This window comes from Sceloporus occidentalis, unplaced genomic scaffold, assembly GCF_023333645.1.
Source record: "Sceloporus occidentalis isolate IW3139 unplaced genomic scaffold, rSceOcc1.0.p SCAF_5, whole genome shotgun sequence".
NCBI classification, from domain to species: Eukaryota; Metazoa; Chordata; class Lepidosauria; order Squamata; family Phrynosomatidae; genus Sceloporus; species Sceloporus occidentalis.
This window is the reverse complement of record NW_028316985.1, coordinates 187,540,427-187,556,886: the sequence shown is the minus strand read 5'-3', so window position 1 is coordinate 187,556,886 and position 16,460 is coordinate 187,540,427. Positions and strand designations below refer to the sequence as shown.

General features: G+C 44.8%; 1 protein-coding gene across 2 annotated transcripts in view; it reads left to right on the top strand.

Annotated features, from left to right (window-relative positions):
- The window catches only part of CYP26B1 (cytochrome P450 family 26 subfamily B member 1), a 34,455-nt gene extending 22,688 nt beyond the window's left edge, over positions 1 to 11,767 (top strand). For both annotated transcript variants that reach the window (XM_089527158.1, XM_089527157.1), the window contains 4 exons: positions 2,186 to 2,461; positions 3,225 to 3,380; positions 4,574 to 4,855; positions 10,049 to 11,767. In XM_089527158.1, coding sequence (XP_089383284.1) covers positions 2,186 to 2,461; positions 3,225 to 3,380; positions 4,574 to 4,855; positions 10,049 to 10,441 — 1,107 coding nt within the window. In that variant the 3' untranslated portion in view covers positions 10,442 to 11,767. The remainder of the gene's footprint in view (positions 1 to 2,185; positions 2,462 to 3,224; positions 3,381 to 4,573; positions 4,856 to 10,048) is intronic.
- Positions 11,768 to 16,460: the final 4,693 nt, after the last annotated feature.

The window sequence follows — 16,460 nt, the reverse complement described above, 5'->3', positions numbered from 1 at the left end:
GTGAGTCCTGCAGCATGATTTTATGATGCAGATGTAGACTTGTGAATACATGGGGTTTTCTTTGGCAGGGAGTACTTAGAAATGTGGTTTTGCCAGTTTATTCCTCTGAAATAGAGCCTTCAGTACTTAGTAGTCATTGGTGGTCTCCCTTCCAAGTATTAACCAGAGCTGACCCTGCTTGGTTTCCAAGACCAGACTTGTGTGTATGTTTGTGTGTGAGTGCCTATAAGTTACCTCTCAACTTACAGCAACTGCATGAATTTCAAAGAGTTTCCTTTGCCAAGGAATCCTCAGTGGCTGTGCCAGTTCCTTCCTCAAAAACAGAGCCATTGGTGACCTCCCATCCAAGTAGTAACCAGGTCTGACCTGCTTAACTTCCAAGATCAGATTGGATCTGGTGACTTTAGAGTACTTAGGCCTATTGTTTGTGCATGTGCCTCAAGCTGCCTGTCAATTTATAGTGAATTTCATAAGGTCTTCTTAGACAAGGAATGTAGTGCCAATCTACATTATTTCTACTGTGTAGACTCGAAAGCGACCCCAAGAGCCATCCAGTCCAATCTGCTTCTGCCATGCAGGAACACACAACTAAAGCACTCCTGGAAAATGCCCATCCAACCTCCGTTTAAAGACCCCCCCCCCCCCCCAAAATGGAGAGTCCACCACCTTCTGAGACTATTCAACCATCAAGTGGCTCTTACAGTAAAAAAGAGAAGTTCTTCCCGATGTTTAGGTAGAATCTGTTTTCTTGCAGTTTGGATCCACTGCTTTGTCTTTGGGGCAGGAAAATAAGCTGGCTCCATCTTCTGCATGGCCTCCTTTTCAGATATTTAAAGGTATTTATCATGCCACTTCTCAGTCTTTTCTTCTCCAAGAGGGTGAGACATTATCTCTCTGGAAGCCTTCCTGACTCTCCATTTCACTACTTAGCATTTCAAGAGAATCACCTTTTTGTTAGAGTCACCTGGCCAGGTGGGATCATTGCTATTCTTGCTTAATGGATAAGATTTGGAGAAGTCCCTGAGCTTGAGGTTGCCCATCCTCTGAAATGGAGAATGCACACATGTGGCCATAGATTTTCAGTTGTGAAAGATGCATTTGTGTAAAAATGCTCCTTTCTCCCTGGAGTACATACAGGATAGAGCCTTCCTTTAAGGATTGTGTGCTTCAGATCTATGTGTTGTCTGTGGTTGTTTCATGACTGGGATTGGACTATAATGCTGGGAAAAGTGGAGGGCAATAGGAAAAGATGGAGACCTGCAAGAAGATGCAGTCCATCACCACTAAATCTGCAAGACATGAGCTGGGCAGTTGATGACCAGTGCACTTAGTGGTCTCTCCTTTATAGGGTTGCCATAGGTCAAAGTCAATTTGATGACAAGTAACAAGTTCGTCTTTTGTAAGAAGGAACCCCAAGTTCTTTCAGAAGTAGAGTCAGGCTTTAGGTCTGTGTCACATTCCAGCTGTGTTTGGACTACAAGTCCCAGCAGTGCCTAGAGCTAGTCCAATATGGAGGCACAGCCAGATGTTCTCCCCAATGTGCCAGGGACCACCACCATGTTTGTCTCCATTGGCTCCATCTGTTTCCTTCTTTCCTGGAAACTCACTGTGGACCAGCAGCTCATGGGCTGGCACTTTGTGTAGCACTGGTATAGGGCAACCATTGTGTCATTGCCTTCAGTGTAGGATCTCAGCCACATGCAAAGGGACCTTTAAGCTGCTCCTGAGGATTGATGCAGTTGCGTTTCTCTCATTCTGACTGCCTTGGTACCCAGCACCAGGTTCTTCTTTGGAATGGTTGTGTTGTTGGTTCAGTTCTGCTTCTTGTGACACTGTGCATCATCTTAGTCCCAACATGCATCATCTGTGTTGCTGTTGTGTGTCTTTGAGTCATTTCTTATTTATGGTGACCTTAAGGTCAACCTGTCATGGGGCTTTCTTCGCAAGATTTGTTTCTAGGGGTTTGCCATTGCCTTCCTCTGAGGCTGAGAGAGTATGACTTGCTTAAGGTCACCCAGTAGGTTTCCATGCCTAAGTAGAGATTTCAACCCTGGCCTCCAAAGTTGTACTCCAGTGCTCAAACCACTGCACCATGCTGGCTCTCATCATTTATAGTGAGGAAGAAAGCTTAGATCTCCGTATCACAATGATGTTTCATGCCTGCTTTTCTTCCTCTGTCTTTCAGGTGTTCTCCAAAATATTCAGCCACGAAGCCCTGGAGAGCTACCTTCCAAAGATCCAGATGGTCATCCAAGACACGCTGCGCGCTTGGAGCAGCAATCCGGACTCCATCAATGTCTATCATGAAGCGCAGAAGCTCACCTTCCGCATGGCCATCCGGGTCTTGCTGGGGTTCCGCATCCCGGATGAAGAACTTGGGCAACTCTTTGAGGTCTACCAGCAGTTCGTGGAGAATGTCTTCTCTTTGCCTGTGGACCTGCCTTTCAGTGGCTACCGGAAGGTAAGAGATGGCTGAGTGTGAAGATGTGGCTTGGGGAAGGTCTACTTCATTGCTAGAGCACTTGAGTTGCTTCCAGAAGTCTCAAGGAGGTCATGGAGCAGAGGATGGGGAAGACCCCATGTCTCTGCTTGACCAGGGTAGTACCATCCCAGGCTCTAAGATTTTAAGGCCAAAACCCGATACTCAAGGATAGCACTGATGATGTCTCAGTATCCTGGAGATGTCATAGTGATGTCAGTGAGTGCAATACATGGAGCACAATTGCTCAGAGGGGGACAATTTTTTTAAAGAAATAAATTGCACATAACAGAACAGTCGAACGCATAGTTTCCAAGACCATCCTTTCACCCTGAGACTCATTTTCTTCATCTTGAGGAATGGAGAAGTGGGTCCAGGCCCTGAGAGCTAGGAAGCCCAGTCAGATACTCCAAAGATCTTCTGCCAGTCAGAGTAGATGGTAATGGCAGCCAATGGATGAACCAAGGCATTGACCAGGTAGGAGACAGGCCCATAGGTCCATCATTGCTTGGAATCTGTCCTAGTGCTTCAGCTGGGGATGATTCCAGTGCAAGGGAAGAGCTAATACAGATAGAGAGCAGTGTGGCTTTGTAGCAAGCTTTGCTGTTTTAAGTGCTGTCAAGTCGATTTTGACTTATGGGGTGTTTTTTTAAAATAATAATAATAATAATTTATTTTTATCCCACCTCTCCGCCAGGATGGAGGTGGCTTACAACAGTGGTCCTCCTTTTTGTTTCCTGCGCAGGGCATCCGTGCGCGAGAGGCATTGCAAAAGGGTTTGGAGAAAGCCATCCGGGAAAAGCTGCAAAACACACAGGGCAAGGACTACTCCGATGCCCTGGACATCCTCATTGAGAGTGGCAAGGAACATGGCAAGGAGCTCACGATGCAGGAACTGAAGGTAAAGGAAAACCCTTTGGGTGGGAAGAATCCTGTCCATGACCACTAGGGGCACTAGACTAATTCTTGTGTGTCAACCATGGCTTCAACACAATAGACGCAATTTTCACAGAGGCTGACCGCTCTTCACTTGCGGCGCAATAAGGCACAAAGTCCTTTAGAACTAGGAGGAAGCCTTTATTTATGAATAGTTGTCATTGTTGTTATGTGCCTTCAAGTCATTTCCAACTATGAACCTAAGGTGAACCTATGATAGGTTTTTTGGGGCAAGATTTGTTCAGAGGAGCTTTGCCCTTGCCTCCCTCTGAGGTTGAGAGAGTGTGACTTGCCCAAGGTCACTCAGTGGGTTTCACGGTTGAGCTGGGATTTGAACCTTGATCTCCAGAGTCGTCGTTCAACACTGAAACCACTATGTCACACTGGCTCTCTATGCTCTGTGTCTACTCTATGTCTAATTCTGGCTTCACATACTGGTTTGCATTTTTGCTTAGCATTTGGTGCTCTGGAATAAATCTCATCACTTTCCCTCTTTCACATTGAATTTCACTAGTCACAGGTCTGAACTGTATTGATTGATCCTAACTAGAGTAGACCCACTCAACCAATTGTTGAATGCAGGTTAAATTCCATTGATTTGATGGGTTCCCTCTGATTGGGACTAACCATAGCATTTAGGCCATTAAATCCAAAAGGAATTGGGGAATTCAGAACTGTAATAAAGGTAATGGAAATCTCCCAAGGCATATGCTTTGGAAGCCCTGTTTAAACATTTGAAGGGGTGTCACATTGAGGATGGAGCAAGCTTGTTTTCTGCTGCTCCAGAGAATAGGACACAATGGAGCAATGGATGCAAGTGACAGGAAAAGAGATTCCATTTAAACATTAGGAGGAACATCCTGAGAGTAAGGGCTGTTCGAAAGTGGAATATACTCTTTTGGAGGATGGCGGAGACTCGTTCTTTGGAGGTCTTTAAGCAGAGGCTGGATAGCCATCTTCTGTCACGAATGCTTTGTTTGAGAGTTCCTGCATGGCAGAAGTGGGGGTTGGACTGGATCAGGGCCCTTCTTGGGGTCTTTTCCAACTCTATGATTCTATGAAGTACAAGGTGGTTCAAAGCCGCAACCATGGGCAGAGTCAGGATGAAGTTCCATGGCTCTCTCACACACATAACTTATGGGTTTCTTTGCTTTTTAGGATGGCACCCTTGAGCTGATTTTTGCTGCCTACGCAACCACCGCCAGCGCCAGCACCTCTCTGATTATGCAGCTCCTGAAACATCCCGCCATCCTGGAGAAGCTCCGCGAAGAGCTGAGGAGCAAAGGGATTCTGCACAACGGCTGCCTCTGCGAGGGTTCCCTCCAGCTGGACACCATCAACGGCCTCCGCTACCTGGACTGCGTCATCAAGGAGGTCCTGCGTCTCTTCACTCCCATCTCTGGAGGGTACAGGACGGTACTACAGACCTTTGAGCTGGATGTGAGTAAAAAAGACCTGCCTTTAACCTCCCTGGAGGAAAGGAGTCTTTAGGAACATGTGGTGGAGTCTCCTTCCTTGGAGATCTTTAACGAGAGGCTGGATGGCCATCAGTCAATGGGAATGCTTTGATGGAGAGTTCCTGCATGGCAGAAGAAAGGGGTTGGACTGGATCGCCCTTTTTGGGGTCTCTTCCAACTCTACGATTCTATGATTCTATGTATTCCTTTGAGGAAGACCGCCTGGGATGTGCTTTGCTTTTGTTCCAGGAAGTATGACATATTTGAGAAGGGTACGGGACTCAGAACTCAATGCCAGAGCACATGCTTTGCATGTGTAGCTACATTTATATATTTCTGGGGCTTTTTGTAGAACAGGGATGGAAACCGTGTGGCGTTCCAGATGAGCTTGGACTGCAACTTCCATCATTCCCACTGAACACAGCTAATGGGCAAAAATGCCAGCGGTCCCAGGGCAACAACATTTGGAGAATTGCTCAGTTCCCATTCCTGTCATAGGATTGTAGAGCTAGAAGGGATCCTAAGGTCCATCATCTTCTGTTCTATTGGCTTGCGCATTGTAAACCGCTTAGGGCAGTGGTTCTCAACCTCTGGTTCTCCAAATGATTTTGACTTCATCTCCCAGATTCCCTCATCGTTGGCCATGCTGTCGAAGGCGTCTGGGTGCTGAAGTCCAAAACAGCTGGAGGATCAAAGGTTGAGAACCTCTGGCTTAGGCAATGCTAGTTCACTGATAAGCAGTATAGAAATGAACTTGGTGTTGCTATTGCAATATCTTGCCCAACCTCCTCCTAGATTGTGTCCAATACTCCATCAAAGCCCTCTCTGTGACAGATGGCCATCCAGCATCTGTTTAGAAGCCTCCAGAGAAGGAGACTCCACTATCCTCTGAGATGGTGTCAAACAGCTATTGCCATTAGGAAGTTTTTCCTAAGGTTTAGGTGGAATCTTTTTTCCCTGTATAGCAATAGCAAGTGCATTCTGTACCATTTTCCTTATAGTTTGAATCAAGCGGGGAGGGTTGCCATCATTGCCTTTTTTTAAAGTCGAGAGTGTTGAACTTGTCCAAGTGGGCTTCCATGGCTAAGCAGGAGCCGATACTTGCTTTCATCTCTCTTTAATGCCGAAATTAGCCCCAGTGTGATAAACTGCAGACACAATGAGCATTAATCTGACATTAATCCACACAGATAGTGGACAGATCCCACAAAAGCGGGATCATTTTCAGACACATTGGGGGCACTGAGCATTAATCTGACATTAACTCACACAGAAAGTGGACAGAAACGGCTGCTTTTTACTTTGGGGATTTCCCAGAAAGTAAAAAGTGGCTGATTTTGTCCACTTTCTGTGCGAGTTAATGTCAGATTAATGCTCAATGCCCACAATGTGTCTGAAAATGATCCCACTTTTGTGGGATATTCTCAGAATTTAAATCCAGTTTCTGCATGGGATTTGAGCACTTACCCTTCTGTGTGATAAACTCCATAAGTCAATCCCATTGATTGAATAGATCATGTCTTGTTACCACTAAACCATGATGCATACGTGCAGAAAAGTCTGAGTTCATGATATGGCCTCATATGTCTGGGACACTCCCTGAAAGACCCTACAAGAAGAGACCTTCTCGGTGTCCCATTTGGAATTGGAAATCAACATTTGGGTTGTGGGGGTTTTTTGGTCAACATATTAATTGCTGAAGGCAAAAGATCTGTATGTAGTTGAGACAAATGAAGGTTAGATCCAGATGTCTGGATGAGATGGGGATTACTCATGGTGAGCAGATGGAGTTTGTAGCTCAGGGAACGCAATCCAGCGGCGTGGCTTGGCTCAAGCATTGCGCCATGGGTTCATCTCCTTTTGAATGGGATTGGTGATGACAGATGCTTCATTGTTTCCCATCCTCTAGAAATGTCCCCTCTTCATATCACAAGTGTGCTCTGCCACATTGCCATGCGTGCAAATCGCACCACAGAGATGCCATTGTCTCAGGGTGACCAGATGTCCTAACCACACAGGAGGACAAGAGGCTGCAAAATGTAGGAGACTGAAGGAGTACATAGGACACAACTGAATAAAAGCTGAAAATACTCTTATAAATATAAATTCACGTTCCTTAGTCATGCTCAAAATGGAGGATGTTTTGAAATTCCTCCTGGACAGAAGGTTGAAATGAAGGACGTGTCCTGGAAAAGGGAAATGCCTGGCCACTGTGAATGGAGGACATTTTGGAACTCCTCCTGGAAAAGGAGGACCTCTGGCCACTCTGAATGGAGGACGTTTTGGAATTCCTCCTTGACAGAAGGCTGAAATGTAGGACGTGTCCTGGGAAAGAAGGACATCTGGTCACCCTATGTTGCCTCCCACTCTCTTCATACTTGCTCAGGAAAGATGAATGACTTACTAAGGGAATGTTCTCACATACCAATGGCATATATATATACTCCACCATATGCATGTGCATCTGAGGAAGTTGAGTTAAGACTAGGAAACCTTATGCTGTCAACTTCTTTATTTCAGTTAGTCCCAAAGGTGCTACAAGGTGTCTCCACACACTTACTAAGGGAATGTAACTTAGGGCTTACTCACTTGGTCATCTATATGGCACAAAGTCTCCAGCATGTTGACCTTTTACAATTATTCCGTGGCGTTTGGGGCTGGAGCGAATGCCGCAACGCGTGCCAAAGGCCTGACTCACTCCCAGACCAACCTGTTCCTCCGATGTTTTCAAAGAAGGAGTGAATCACAGGGATAGACTCAGACCACCGTCCATCCATCCAAAACCCGATTGACACACACTTGGAAACCCCACAAAAGTCAGAGTTCAGGAGGAGTTGTCGGTGGCTGCTTCCCTCCCGCTTTGCTGACCAAATGCTCGAAACTGGCACATGCTCCTTTCGGTAAAATGAAACTGCATCTGCCTGCCCTGCCGGGAAATTTTGGCATTTTGGAGACTCAAGAAGCCAGTTCTTAATCTGATACTTATTTTGCTTCATGTCTGCAGCATGTGCAGTTTCATTTTCTCTATGCGCCAAGAGCAGGACACTGGCAAAGTGGGTTCATATTCGGTTTACCTCCTGGCAAGTTCTCTGGCAGGCACACAGGCCACTTTGAGCTCCAATTTGGGAAAAATAGGAGGAAGATGATGATGATGATGATGATGTTGCTGCACCTTCATTTTGTGTGTGTGTATATAAAACTCCTCTCTTCCATAGACCCTCCATAGACCCTCATCCTGACTCTACTATCTCCATCCCTTATTTCATACTCAGGACCACATGTGGAAACATTTAGCTTGCACTCTGCATTTTGCAAATAATAATAATAATAATAATAATAATAATAATAATAATAAGCCCGCCTCTCCCTACGGATCGAGGCGGGTTACAATAAAAGAAATAAGAATACATAGCACAATATAATAACCAATACGTAACCCAACAGAATAAACAATCCTCCACCACCAACAAAATATCAATCCGTAGGGAGAGGCAGGATATAATAATAACAATAATAATAATAACAATCAAACACAAATTACATAGTTAAAATAATTAAATAATTATGAAACAGTTAAAAAAATATGGAAAAAGAAGCCAATATTGACTGACCTTGTTCCAGGAGGGTTTCCACCTGATTCTGTGATTCTGCCCATCTTCAAGTGCCCCTCTCTTCTGCTTTGGTCAGGTCTCACCTGGAATAAGACTGTGTCGAGTTCTGGGTAAAACAATCCAAAAAGGACATTGAGAAACTGGAGCATTTCTAAAGGAGGGCAACTAAAATGGCGAAGGGTCTGGAAACCATGAAGCCCTATGAGGAAAGACTTAGGGAATTGCTGGGGATGTTTAGCCTGGAGAAGAGAAGGTTAAGAGGTGATATGAGAGCCCTGTTTAAGTATTTGAAGGGATGTCATGTTGAGGAGGGAGTAAGCTTGTTTTCTGCTGCTCCAGAGAATAAGACACAATGGAGCAATGGATGGAAGCTACAGGAAAAGGTAATCCAGTTCAACATTAGGACGAATCTCATGAGAGTAAGGGCTTTTGGACAGTGGTCCTTTCTCGGATATTTTGGTGGTGTCTCCTTCTTTGGAGGTCTTTAAGCAGAGGCTGGATGGCCATTTGTCAATGGGGATGCTTTGACTGAGAGTTCCTGCATGTCAGAAGGGGGCTGGATGGATCAGGGCCCTTCTTGGGGTCTCTTCCAACTCTAGGATTCTCTGAGGTCTTGCAGTTGGGACACCACAGCAGAGAAGGTCCTCTCCCATTTCATAGTGGGACACAGAGGAGGGTTCCTCCAACAAACTTTGGACACAGGTATATAGGGAAAGTCCCAAGCCATTTAGGGCTTTAATTGTCATCATAGACACCTTGCATCTCCTCAACTTGAGTCTTGACAATCTTATGTGTTGGAAGGGGACCCAAGGGGCCATTTAACCCAACCCTTTGATTTTTGAAAAAGAAACATACCTTAATTAGGTACACCAGGCACAGGATTGTGAGCAAATTTTAGAACATCTTCATCAGCCTAAACCAGCAGTCCTTGAGTATGGCATTGACAAGATATTTTGGACTACAACTCCCATCAACCTTTGTCAGCATGGTCAGTAAAGGGTGATGAAAAGGCACTAGGTCAAAAGGATCCCAGGTGGTACAGTGGTTAAATGCTGGTATTCCAGCCACAAGGTTGTGAGTTCGATCCAAGGGCTCCAAGGTTGACTCAGCCTTCCATCTTTTTGTAGGTCGGTAAAATGAGGCCCCAGCTTGTTGGGGGCAATTACTTACAGATTGTAAACCGCTTAGGGAGTGCTTAAGTGCACTGATAAGCGGTATAGAAATGTACTTGCTATTGCTATTGCTATCAAGGGAAGTAATAGTGCCACACTATTCTGTTTTGATCAGGCCTCACCTTGAATCATCCTGTGTCCAGTTCTGGGCCCTACGGTTCACTAATAAGCGTTATAGGAATGGAAATGCTATTGCTATTGCTATTCCTATTGCTAGGTTGGGAAAAGCTTGACTGGCAGAGAACAGGGGCAAGGTGCAATAAAAGCCACAAGCTGCACATGTAAAGGCGTGTAAAGTGAGGCAGCTATTGTTTTTCACCAGAGTACCAAAACAAGACCCAGCAGGGATCCATCTGTCGCTGCAACTGACTCCTCTCCCTTTGCTCCCCGCAGGGCTTCCAGATCCCCAAAGGCTGGAGCGTCATGTACAGTATCCGCGACACTCATGATACGGCCCCAGTATTTAAGGACGTGGACGTGTTCGACCCGGACCGTTTTGGGCAGGACCGGACGGAAGACCGAGACGGCAGGTTCCACTACCTCCCTTTTGGCGGAGGGGTAAGGACCTGTCTCGGCAAGCACCTTGCCAAGCTCTTCCTCAAGGCGCTGGCCATCGAGTTGGCCAGCATGAGCCGGTTTGAGCTGGCCACCAGGACATTCCCGCGCATCACGCTGGTGCCGGTCGTCCACCCCGTCGACGGACTCAAGGTCAAGTTCTTTGGACTCGACTCGAACCAGAACGAAATCTTGACAGAAACAGAAGCCATGCTGGGAGCCACTGTGTAAGCCGAGTCCGCGGTTGGCTTCTCTTGGTCGGCGTTGGGAGGTTGAGGGCCCCGGAAACGGAAACGGAGGGGAAGGAGGACGGAGCCAAACCCTGTCGCTGGCAGAGCCTTAGGGCCGCCCTCAGAGACCTTTTTGTGTGGGACATCTTTGTGCAAAACCTTATCCGATGAATATGCCAAAACTGTGGTGGCGTTGTGTGTGTGTGTGCGTGTGTGTTGTGGGGAGGGAAAGCATTGGATCACCTGAGTCCCCCCCCATTTTTCTTTCTAAATTATCTTCACCCTAGAAACAAAACAGTATATAAATGTTCATATGCCCCAAAACAGAAAGATTTTTTGCTGCAAGAGATGGTCGCCCACTGGGCCCCTGCAATTGGCACACCATCCCTGCAAGGTCTGACTGCTCTCTCTGTCTCTCTGTCTCTCTCTTTCCCCCCTTGAATGGAGTCCAGTGAATGACCTTTAAAGTACAATGGGCCCTTGGCATCCGGCGGGGTTTGGTTCAAGGACCCAGCTCCCTTTGGATACCAAAATCCAAAGAGGCTTAAGTCCCATTATATGCAATGGCCTAGTAAAATGGGGTCCCTTATATACAATGGCAAAACCAAGGTTTGAGATATATATATATATTTTCAAGCCATGGATAGCTGAATCCGTGGATGAAAAAATCCATGGATATGGAGGGCCAACTGAAACAGTGTTAATGGAGCCAGTGAAGTACAACAGTGTTAGGGAAAGTATAGCATATGATTATGATTTCTGAACAAACCAACAGCACTTTGTTCCAAGGAGGATGTAGTTTATCGATCAAGAGTATGATTTTATCGTAGTGATTAACAAACAGAATGCAATAAATGAATTCACAAAGCCTTTTGGCTTCTGCCTTCTGTTGCTCAAAATAACGAAGATGTGGGGTGCATCCGGTGATTTGGTGAATACAGAAGGACGAGTGCAAAACACTTTGCTAATTTGTTTGTTTGCTCATTTATATATGCATGCTTTCTTTGGAGAAAATGGCCAAAAGACAATCTATGCTCTGCTGACCTTTCAAAACTTCCCTTGAGTTTTGTCATTACTGTTGTTGCAGAGGACAGCCATGTCTCATGCATCCAACACCAGCAAGATGTGTCTTCTTTTGGCCTTTTTGGGGGGTTGCTACTTCCCAGCAGCCCTTGTAAAATGCTCACCCTGGGCCTCCTCCCCACTCAGAAGGAAGAATTATGAACTGTGTAATCCTGAACTTAAATCTTGAGAATGCAATTAAATGTTAATTAAACCATTAAAAACAACAACACCCAGTTAATAATTCTTGGCCCCAACAAGTCATTCTTCAGTGGGACAAGTTTTCAGATCCCAGTTTGCCCACTAGTCACAGTAGTTGGTTGGGATCCTACACTGAGGAGATGGAGCATAATATTATATTCTTGGAGTTAATTTGTGGTCAGGTGATCTTAGTGAATTGCAATGTTGCACAGCCCAAAGTGCATATGCACCTACATGAAGAATGTGCGGTGCATACTGATGCACCATGCACATGAGCATCAGTGTGAAACAGTGTATGTACAACTGTTTTCAGTGTGCATCCATGCACAACTTGGCTTCCATCTATGGTCCATGCAGAATGTCTGTAATTGGACTTGGACCGATTCCAGTCATTCTGCATGGACCATAAATGTCCAACCGCTTTTCTGGGGAAATGTACAAATCTGTAAGAAACCAACAGGGTTTTGACCTTTGTGTCTGGCCAGGGAAATGGCTCCTGGAGAAAGTGATTGCGGGAATGCTTTCCGTAGAGAGAAAACATGCGAGGACAACTCTTTCTTGTTTGCAGAGACTAGTGGGCAAACTACATGGCGTGCAAAATGCAACTGTTGTTTAGTGCCAAAATTAAAATAGTAACTGGGATGGAGAACACATTGCAGATGCCAGAGCTCATTCCAAGACCAGTAGGCTCTGTTTGCTGGCCCAGTACCTTGGAGGAGGCCTGCGGAGGATATTCTAGGGGATACCACTGAGCTAAAGCAATGGACATTGCTTCCTCTGTGTGTGTTTGAGAAATATCTGCCATTGGCATTTGCTTGGCTCTGAATGGACCATTTCCTTCTCCTCTTCCTGGCATTCCCTTTCAGAAGTGGCACCCAACCCTTGAGCCCACTTCAAATGGCTGGATAGTAACCACTGCGCGCCTCTTGACCTTCATAATCCCCGTTTGCACATTTTTGAAATGTGTATGGGTCTTATTGTGTGTAATAAAGCCAACATGTTGTAGTGGTTTGAGCATTAGACTACGGCTCTGGAGACTAGGGTTCGAATCCCTTGAAGGCACACAACAACAACAACAACAACAACAACAACAACAACAACAACGCAGTAACCTTGCAAGTGGTTCTGCTTCAGAGTCAGTGCTGTTGGTGTCTTGTGTGTGTTCATTCACTCACAGAAAGAGTCAGAAACTGTGTGCACATCTGTACAAGGTTGTGGAAGTGCAGTTGTGCATGCATCTGCACAGTACATGGAGGTGCATTGTACCATTGGCACAGATGTGCATACAGATTTGGTTGTGCACTCAACCGCAGATTTTTGCAGCCTTGGTTCAGCCATGCGATGTTGTTATTTAACACTAGGGTTACCTAGTGCAATCTATGCATGCAGACGTTTACAACTCTGGCTTCGGATCTGGCCTTTGTGCATGTGTCTTTTTTTAAAATTGGCTCTGGCTTCCCTTCTTAGCAGTGGAGATCCACAAAATCTGGCCATTACTGCCCAATAAAACAAGACGCTCCTACAAGCTGAACCTGGATGAACCTTGGAAAGGCATCAAATCTATACCTTATCTGCATGGTCCCCACACTTTGAGCCTCCAGGTGTTTTTGGACTTCAGCTCTCAGAAGCCCTAGCCAGGTAGAACAACAGTCAGGAATTCTGGGAGCTGAAGTCCAAAACATCTGGAGGGCCAACGTTTAGGCAAGGCAACAGGTCCAGTCTTATAGGAACATCTGGTGAAGTCTTGCGCCGTTCCCGGCGTTTATCTGAGGGTCTTGCACTGCTGCTGTGCATGCGGGAACGCAACCCAAATTGTATGGCGAAGAGCCCCCAATGACTGGAAGCATCTTAGAATCATAGAGTCTAAGAATAATAGAATCATAGGTTCAATCCAGCCCCAAAGACAGGAGAACAAGAGAGCTCTGAAAGCTTGCAGAAGGATAGAAGTTGCTGGGAAGCTTTCAATGCCAAGTTATCTCACTGTGATGGGAAACCAAGGAAAGGGTCTTTCATTTAAAACATGTGTGTGTTCCCCCCCCCCCGATGTTTTGGACTTCAGCTCCCAGAATTCCATACAGTTGGACAAACTGTCTGGGGCTTATAGGAATTGAAGTCCCAACTTATTTGGAGGTCCGAAGTTTGGAAACCAGATTTGTAAGGGACTCCTTAAAACTCAAACCAGTTGTGCAGGGAGTGGATGGATGAGAAGCGTAAGAGACGCAAATCTTTCAACTTTTTACATATATATATATATATATATATATAGTAAAGGTTATCTATATATGTGTGTGTATATATATAGATATATACCTGAATGCATGTGCGTGTTGTATCTAGGCAAGGATAGTGCCTGTCTGATTTACCATTCACAACTAATATAACTTGACTGTGTGTGTGTGTGTGTGTGTGTGTGTGTGTGTGTGGTGTATATATACATATCTATATATGTATATGTGCCTATATATATATATATCTATATATGTGTGTGTGTGTATGTATAAACTGTTACTGCAGTGGGTTTGCAGGATAAAGCACTTTCGAGACTCAGAATATGTGTATGTCTTGTGTTTCTTTTTTATTTCTTAGCACCAATCCAGTTTTTGCTATATTATTTTATACACAAAGGTGGTGTGTGCGTGCGTGTGTGCGCATTCTTTTTTTGTTGTTGTCGTCGGTCTGAGTGCATAAACTATTATTGTTATTATTATTATTATTATTTTATTATTATTATTATTATTATTATAAGTACTATTTTTGTTATAATTCCAAAATAGATATTTAGTATTAAAAGTGTTGCTGGTTTTTTTGTTCTTAATAAAAAAATTTTTTGTGGTTCAGTAAAGTATGAACGATCCCAAGTCCTGACTCAAGTCCCCCCCGTTTCCTCCTTGTAAACTTCGTCTGGAAAGAAAGAAAAAGATATTATTAATTAATAATTAATAGTTTTTATCCGCATGAGGAGCCACTGAGTGGGAAGTTCTCCGTCACAAATCGGCAAAGATGGAAGTTGGCGCAACTTCCTCGCTTTCCTTCCAGCGAGACCTTTTTGCAAAGGAAGCTTCCCGCTCGGTTCGGCGTGTTGTTGTCTTTTTACGAAATACGAAAAAAGGGATACGCACCTCTTGGGTGGAGGTATATTTCGGTGCCATGTGAAGACGTGTCTTGTGTCATGTGAGTTTTGATGTGTATATAATATTCGCCGAGGGTTTTGGAGGTCGGCTCGCCGGGGAAGCTTCCCCCGTATCTCATTGGAAAGGAACAGGAGTCGCGGAGTCGCGGTGGCACACTCATCCTGCGCAGCTCCTGTGGGTTTCAGTGGGAGCCACACATGTGCGCAAGGACTGTGGCAGAGCTGCATCCACCATAGGCTGCAAAAAAAGATATATATATATATATATATATATATATATATATATATATGAATGTGTTGTGTATTTTGTGGTCTTATTAAAAAAATAATCCATGTGGCTATTTTATAGACTTCCATAATAAAAAGAAATTGTTGAATCTTTACAGGTTTTTGTCTTTTTTTCCGTATGGGGAAGTAGCTCAAGAAGTCGCCTCTCCTTTAAAAATCCAGGGTGCTGCTGTTATCTGTTCATCAAAGAACTGTGGGGCATCCTTATCACATTTGCAGATGACACCAAATTAGGAGGAGTAGCTAATACTCCAGAGGACAGGATCAACATTCAAGATGACCTGAATAGACTAGAAAGCCGGGCCAAAGCTAACAAAATGAACTTCAACACGGAGAAATGTAAGGTACTGCACTTAGGGCAGAAAAATGAACTGCACAGATATAGGATTATGGGGGACACCTGGCTGAATGAAACTACATGTGAAAGGGATCTGGAGTCCAAGTAGACCACAGGTTGAACATGAGTGAACAGTGCAATGCAGCAGCTAAAAAAGCCAATGCGATTTTAGGCTGCATCAATAGAAGTATAGTGTCTAGGTCAAGGGAAGTCATAGTGCGCTGGGCACCACAATTTAAAAATGACATTGAGAAACTGGAGCGTGTCCAAAGGATGGCGACTAAAATGGTGAAAGGTCTGGAAACCATGCCCTACGAGGAAGGAGTTGGGGATGTTTAGCCTGGAGAAGAGAAGGTTAAATGATAGGATAGCCCTGTTCAAATATTTGGAGGGATGTCATATTGAGGAGGGAAGAAGCTTGTTTTTTGCTGCTCCAGAGAATAGGACCCAATAGAGCAATGGATGCAAGCTCCAGGAAAAGAGATTCCAGCTTAACATTGGGAGGAACTTCATGAGAGTAAGGGCTGTTCAACAGTGGAAGATGCTCCTTTGAAAAATGGTGGAGTCTCCTTCTTTGGAGGTCTTTAAACAGAAGCTGGATAGCCATCTGTCAGGGATGCATGGCAGAATGGGGTTGGCCTGGATGGCCCTTGTGGTCTCTTCCAACTCATTCTATGATTCTATGATTCCATCAGTCAAGATGATTTCTAGAAGGCCTCTCAGGCGGCACCTACACTGCAGGATTAATGCAATTTGACACCGCTTTAACTGCCATGGTTCAAAAAGAAAAACCAATGGGAATTGCAGTGTAAGAGCATGAATAGAAGGTGCAGCAGAAGATGAAAAATGAGCAGAAATTAAATTATTTCTTAGGGGAATGTAAAAGCATGTTCACTCGGAAGTGTGTTGGGTAGCACACTTAGGCATCTGTTCAGTTGCACAACATTGCCATTCAACATAAGGCACAATTGCTGTGTAATGCCACAGGTGCAGATGCATACT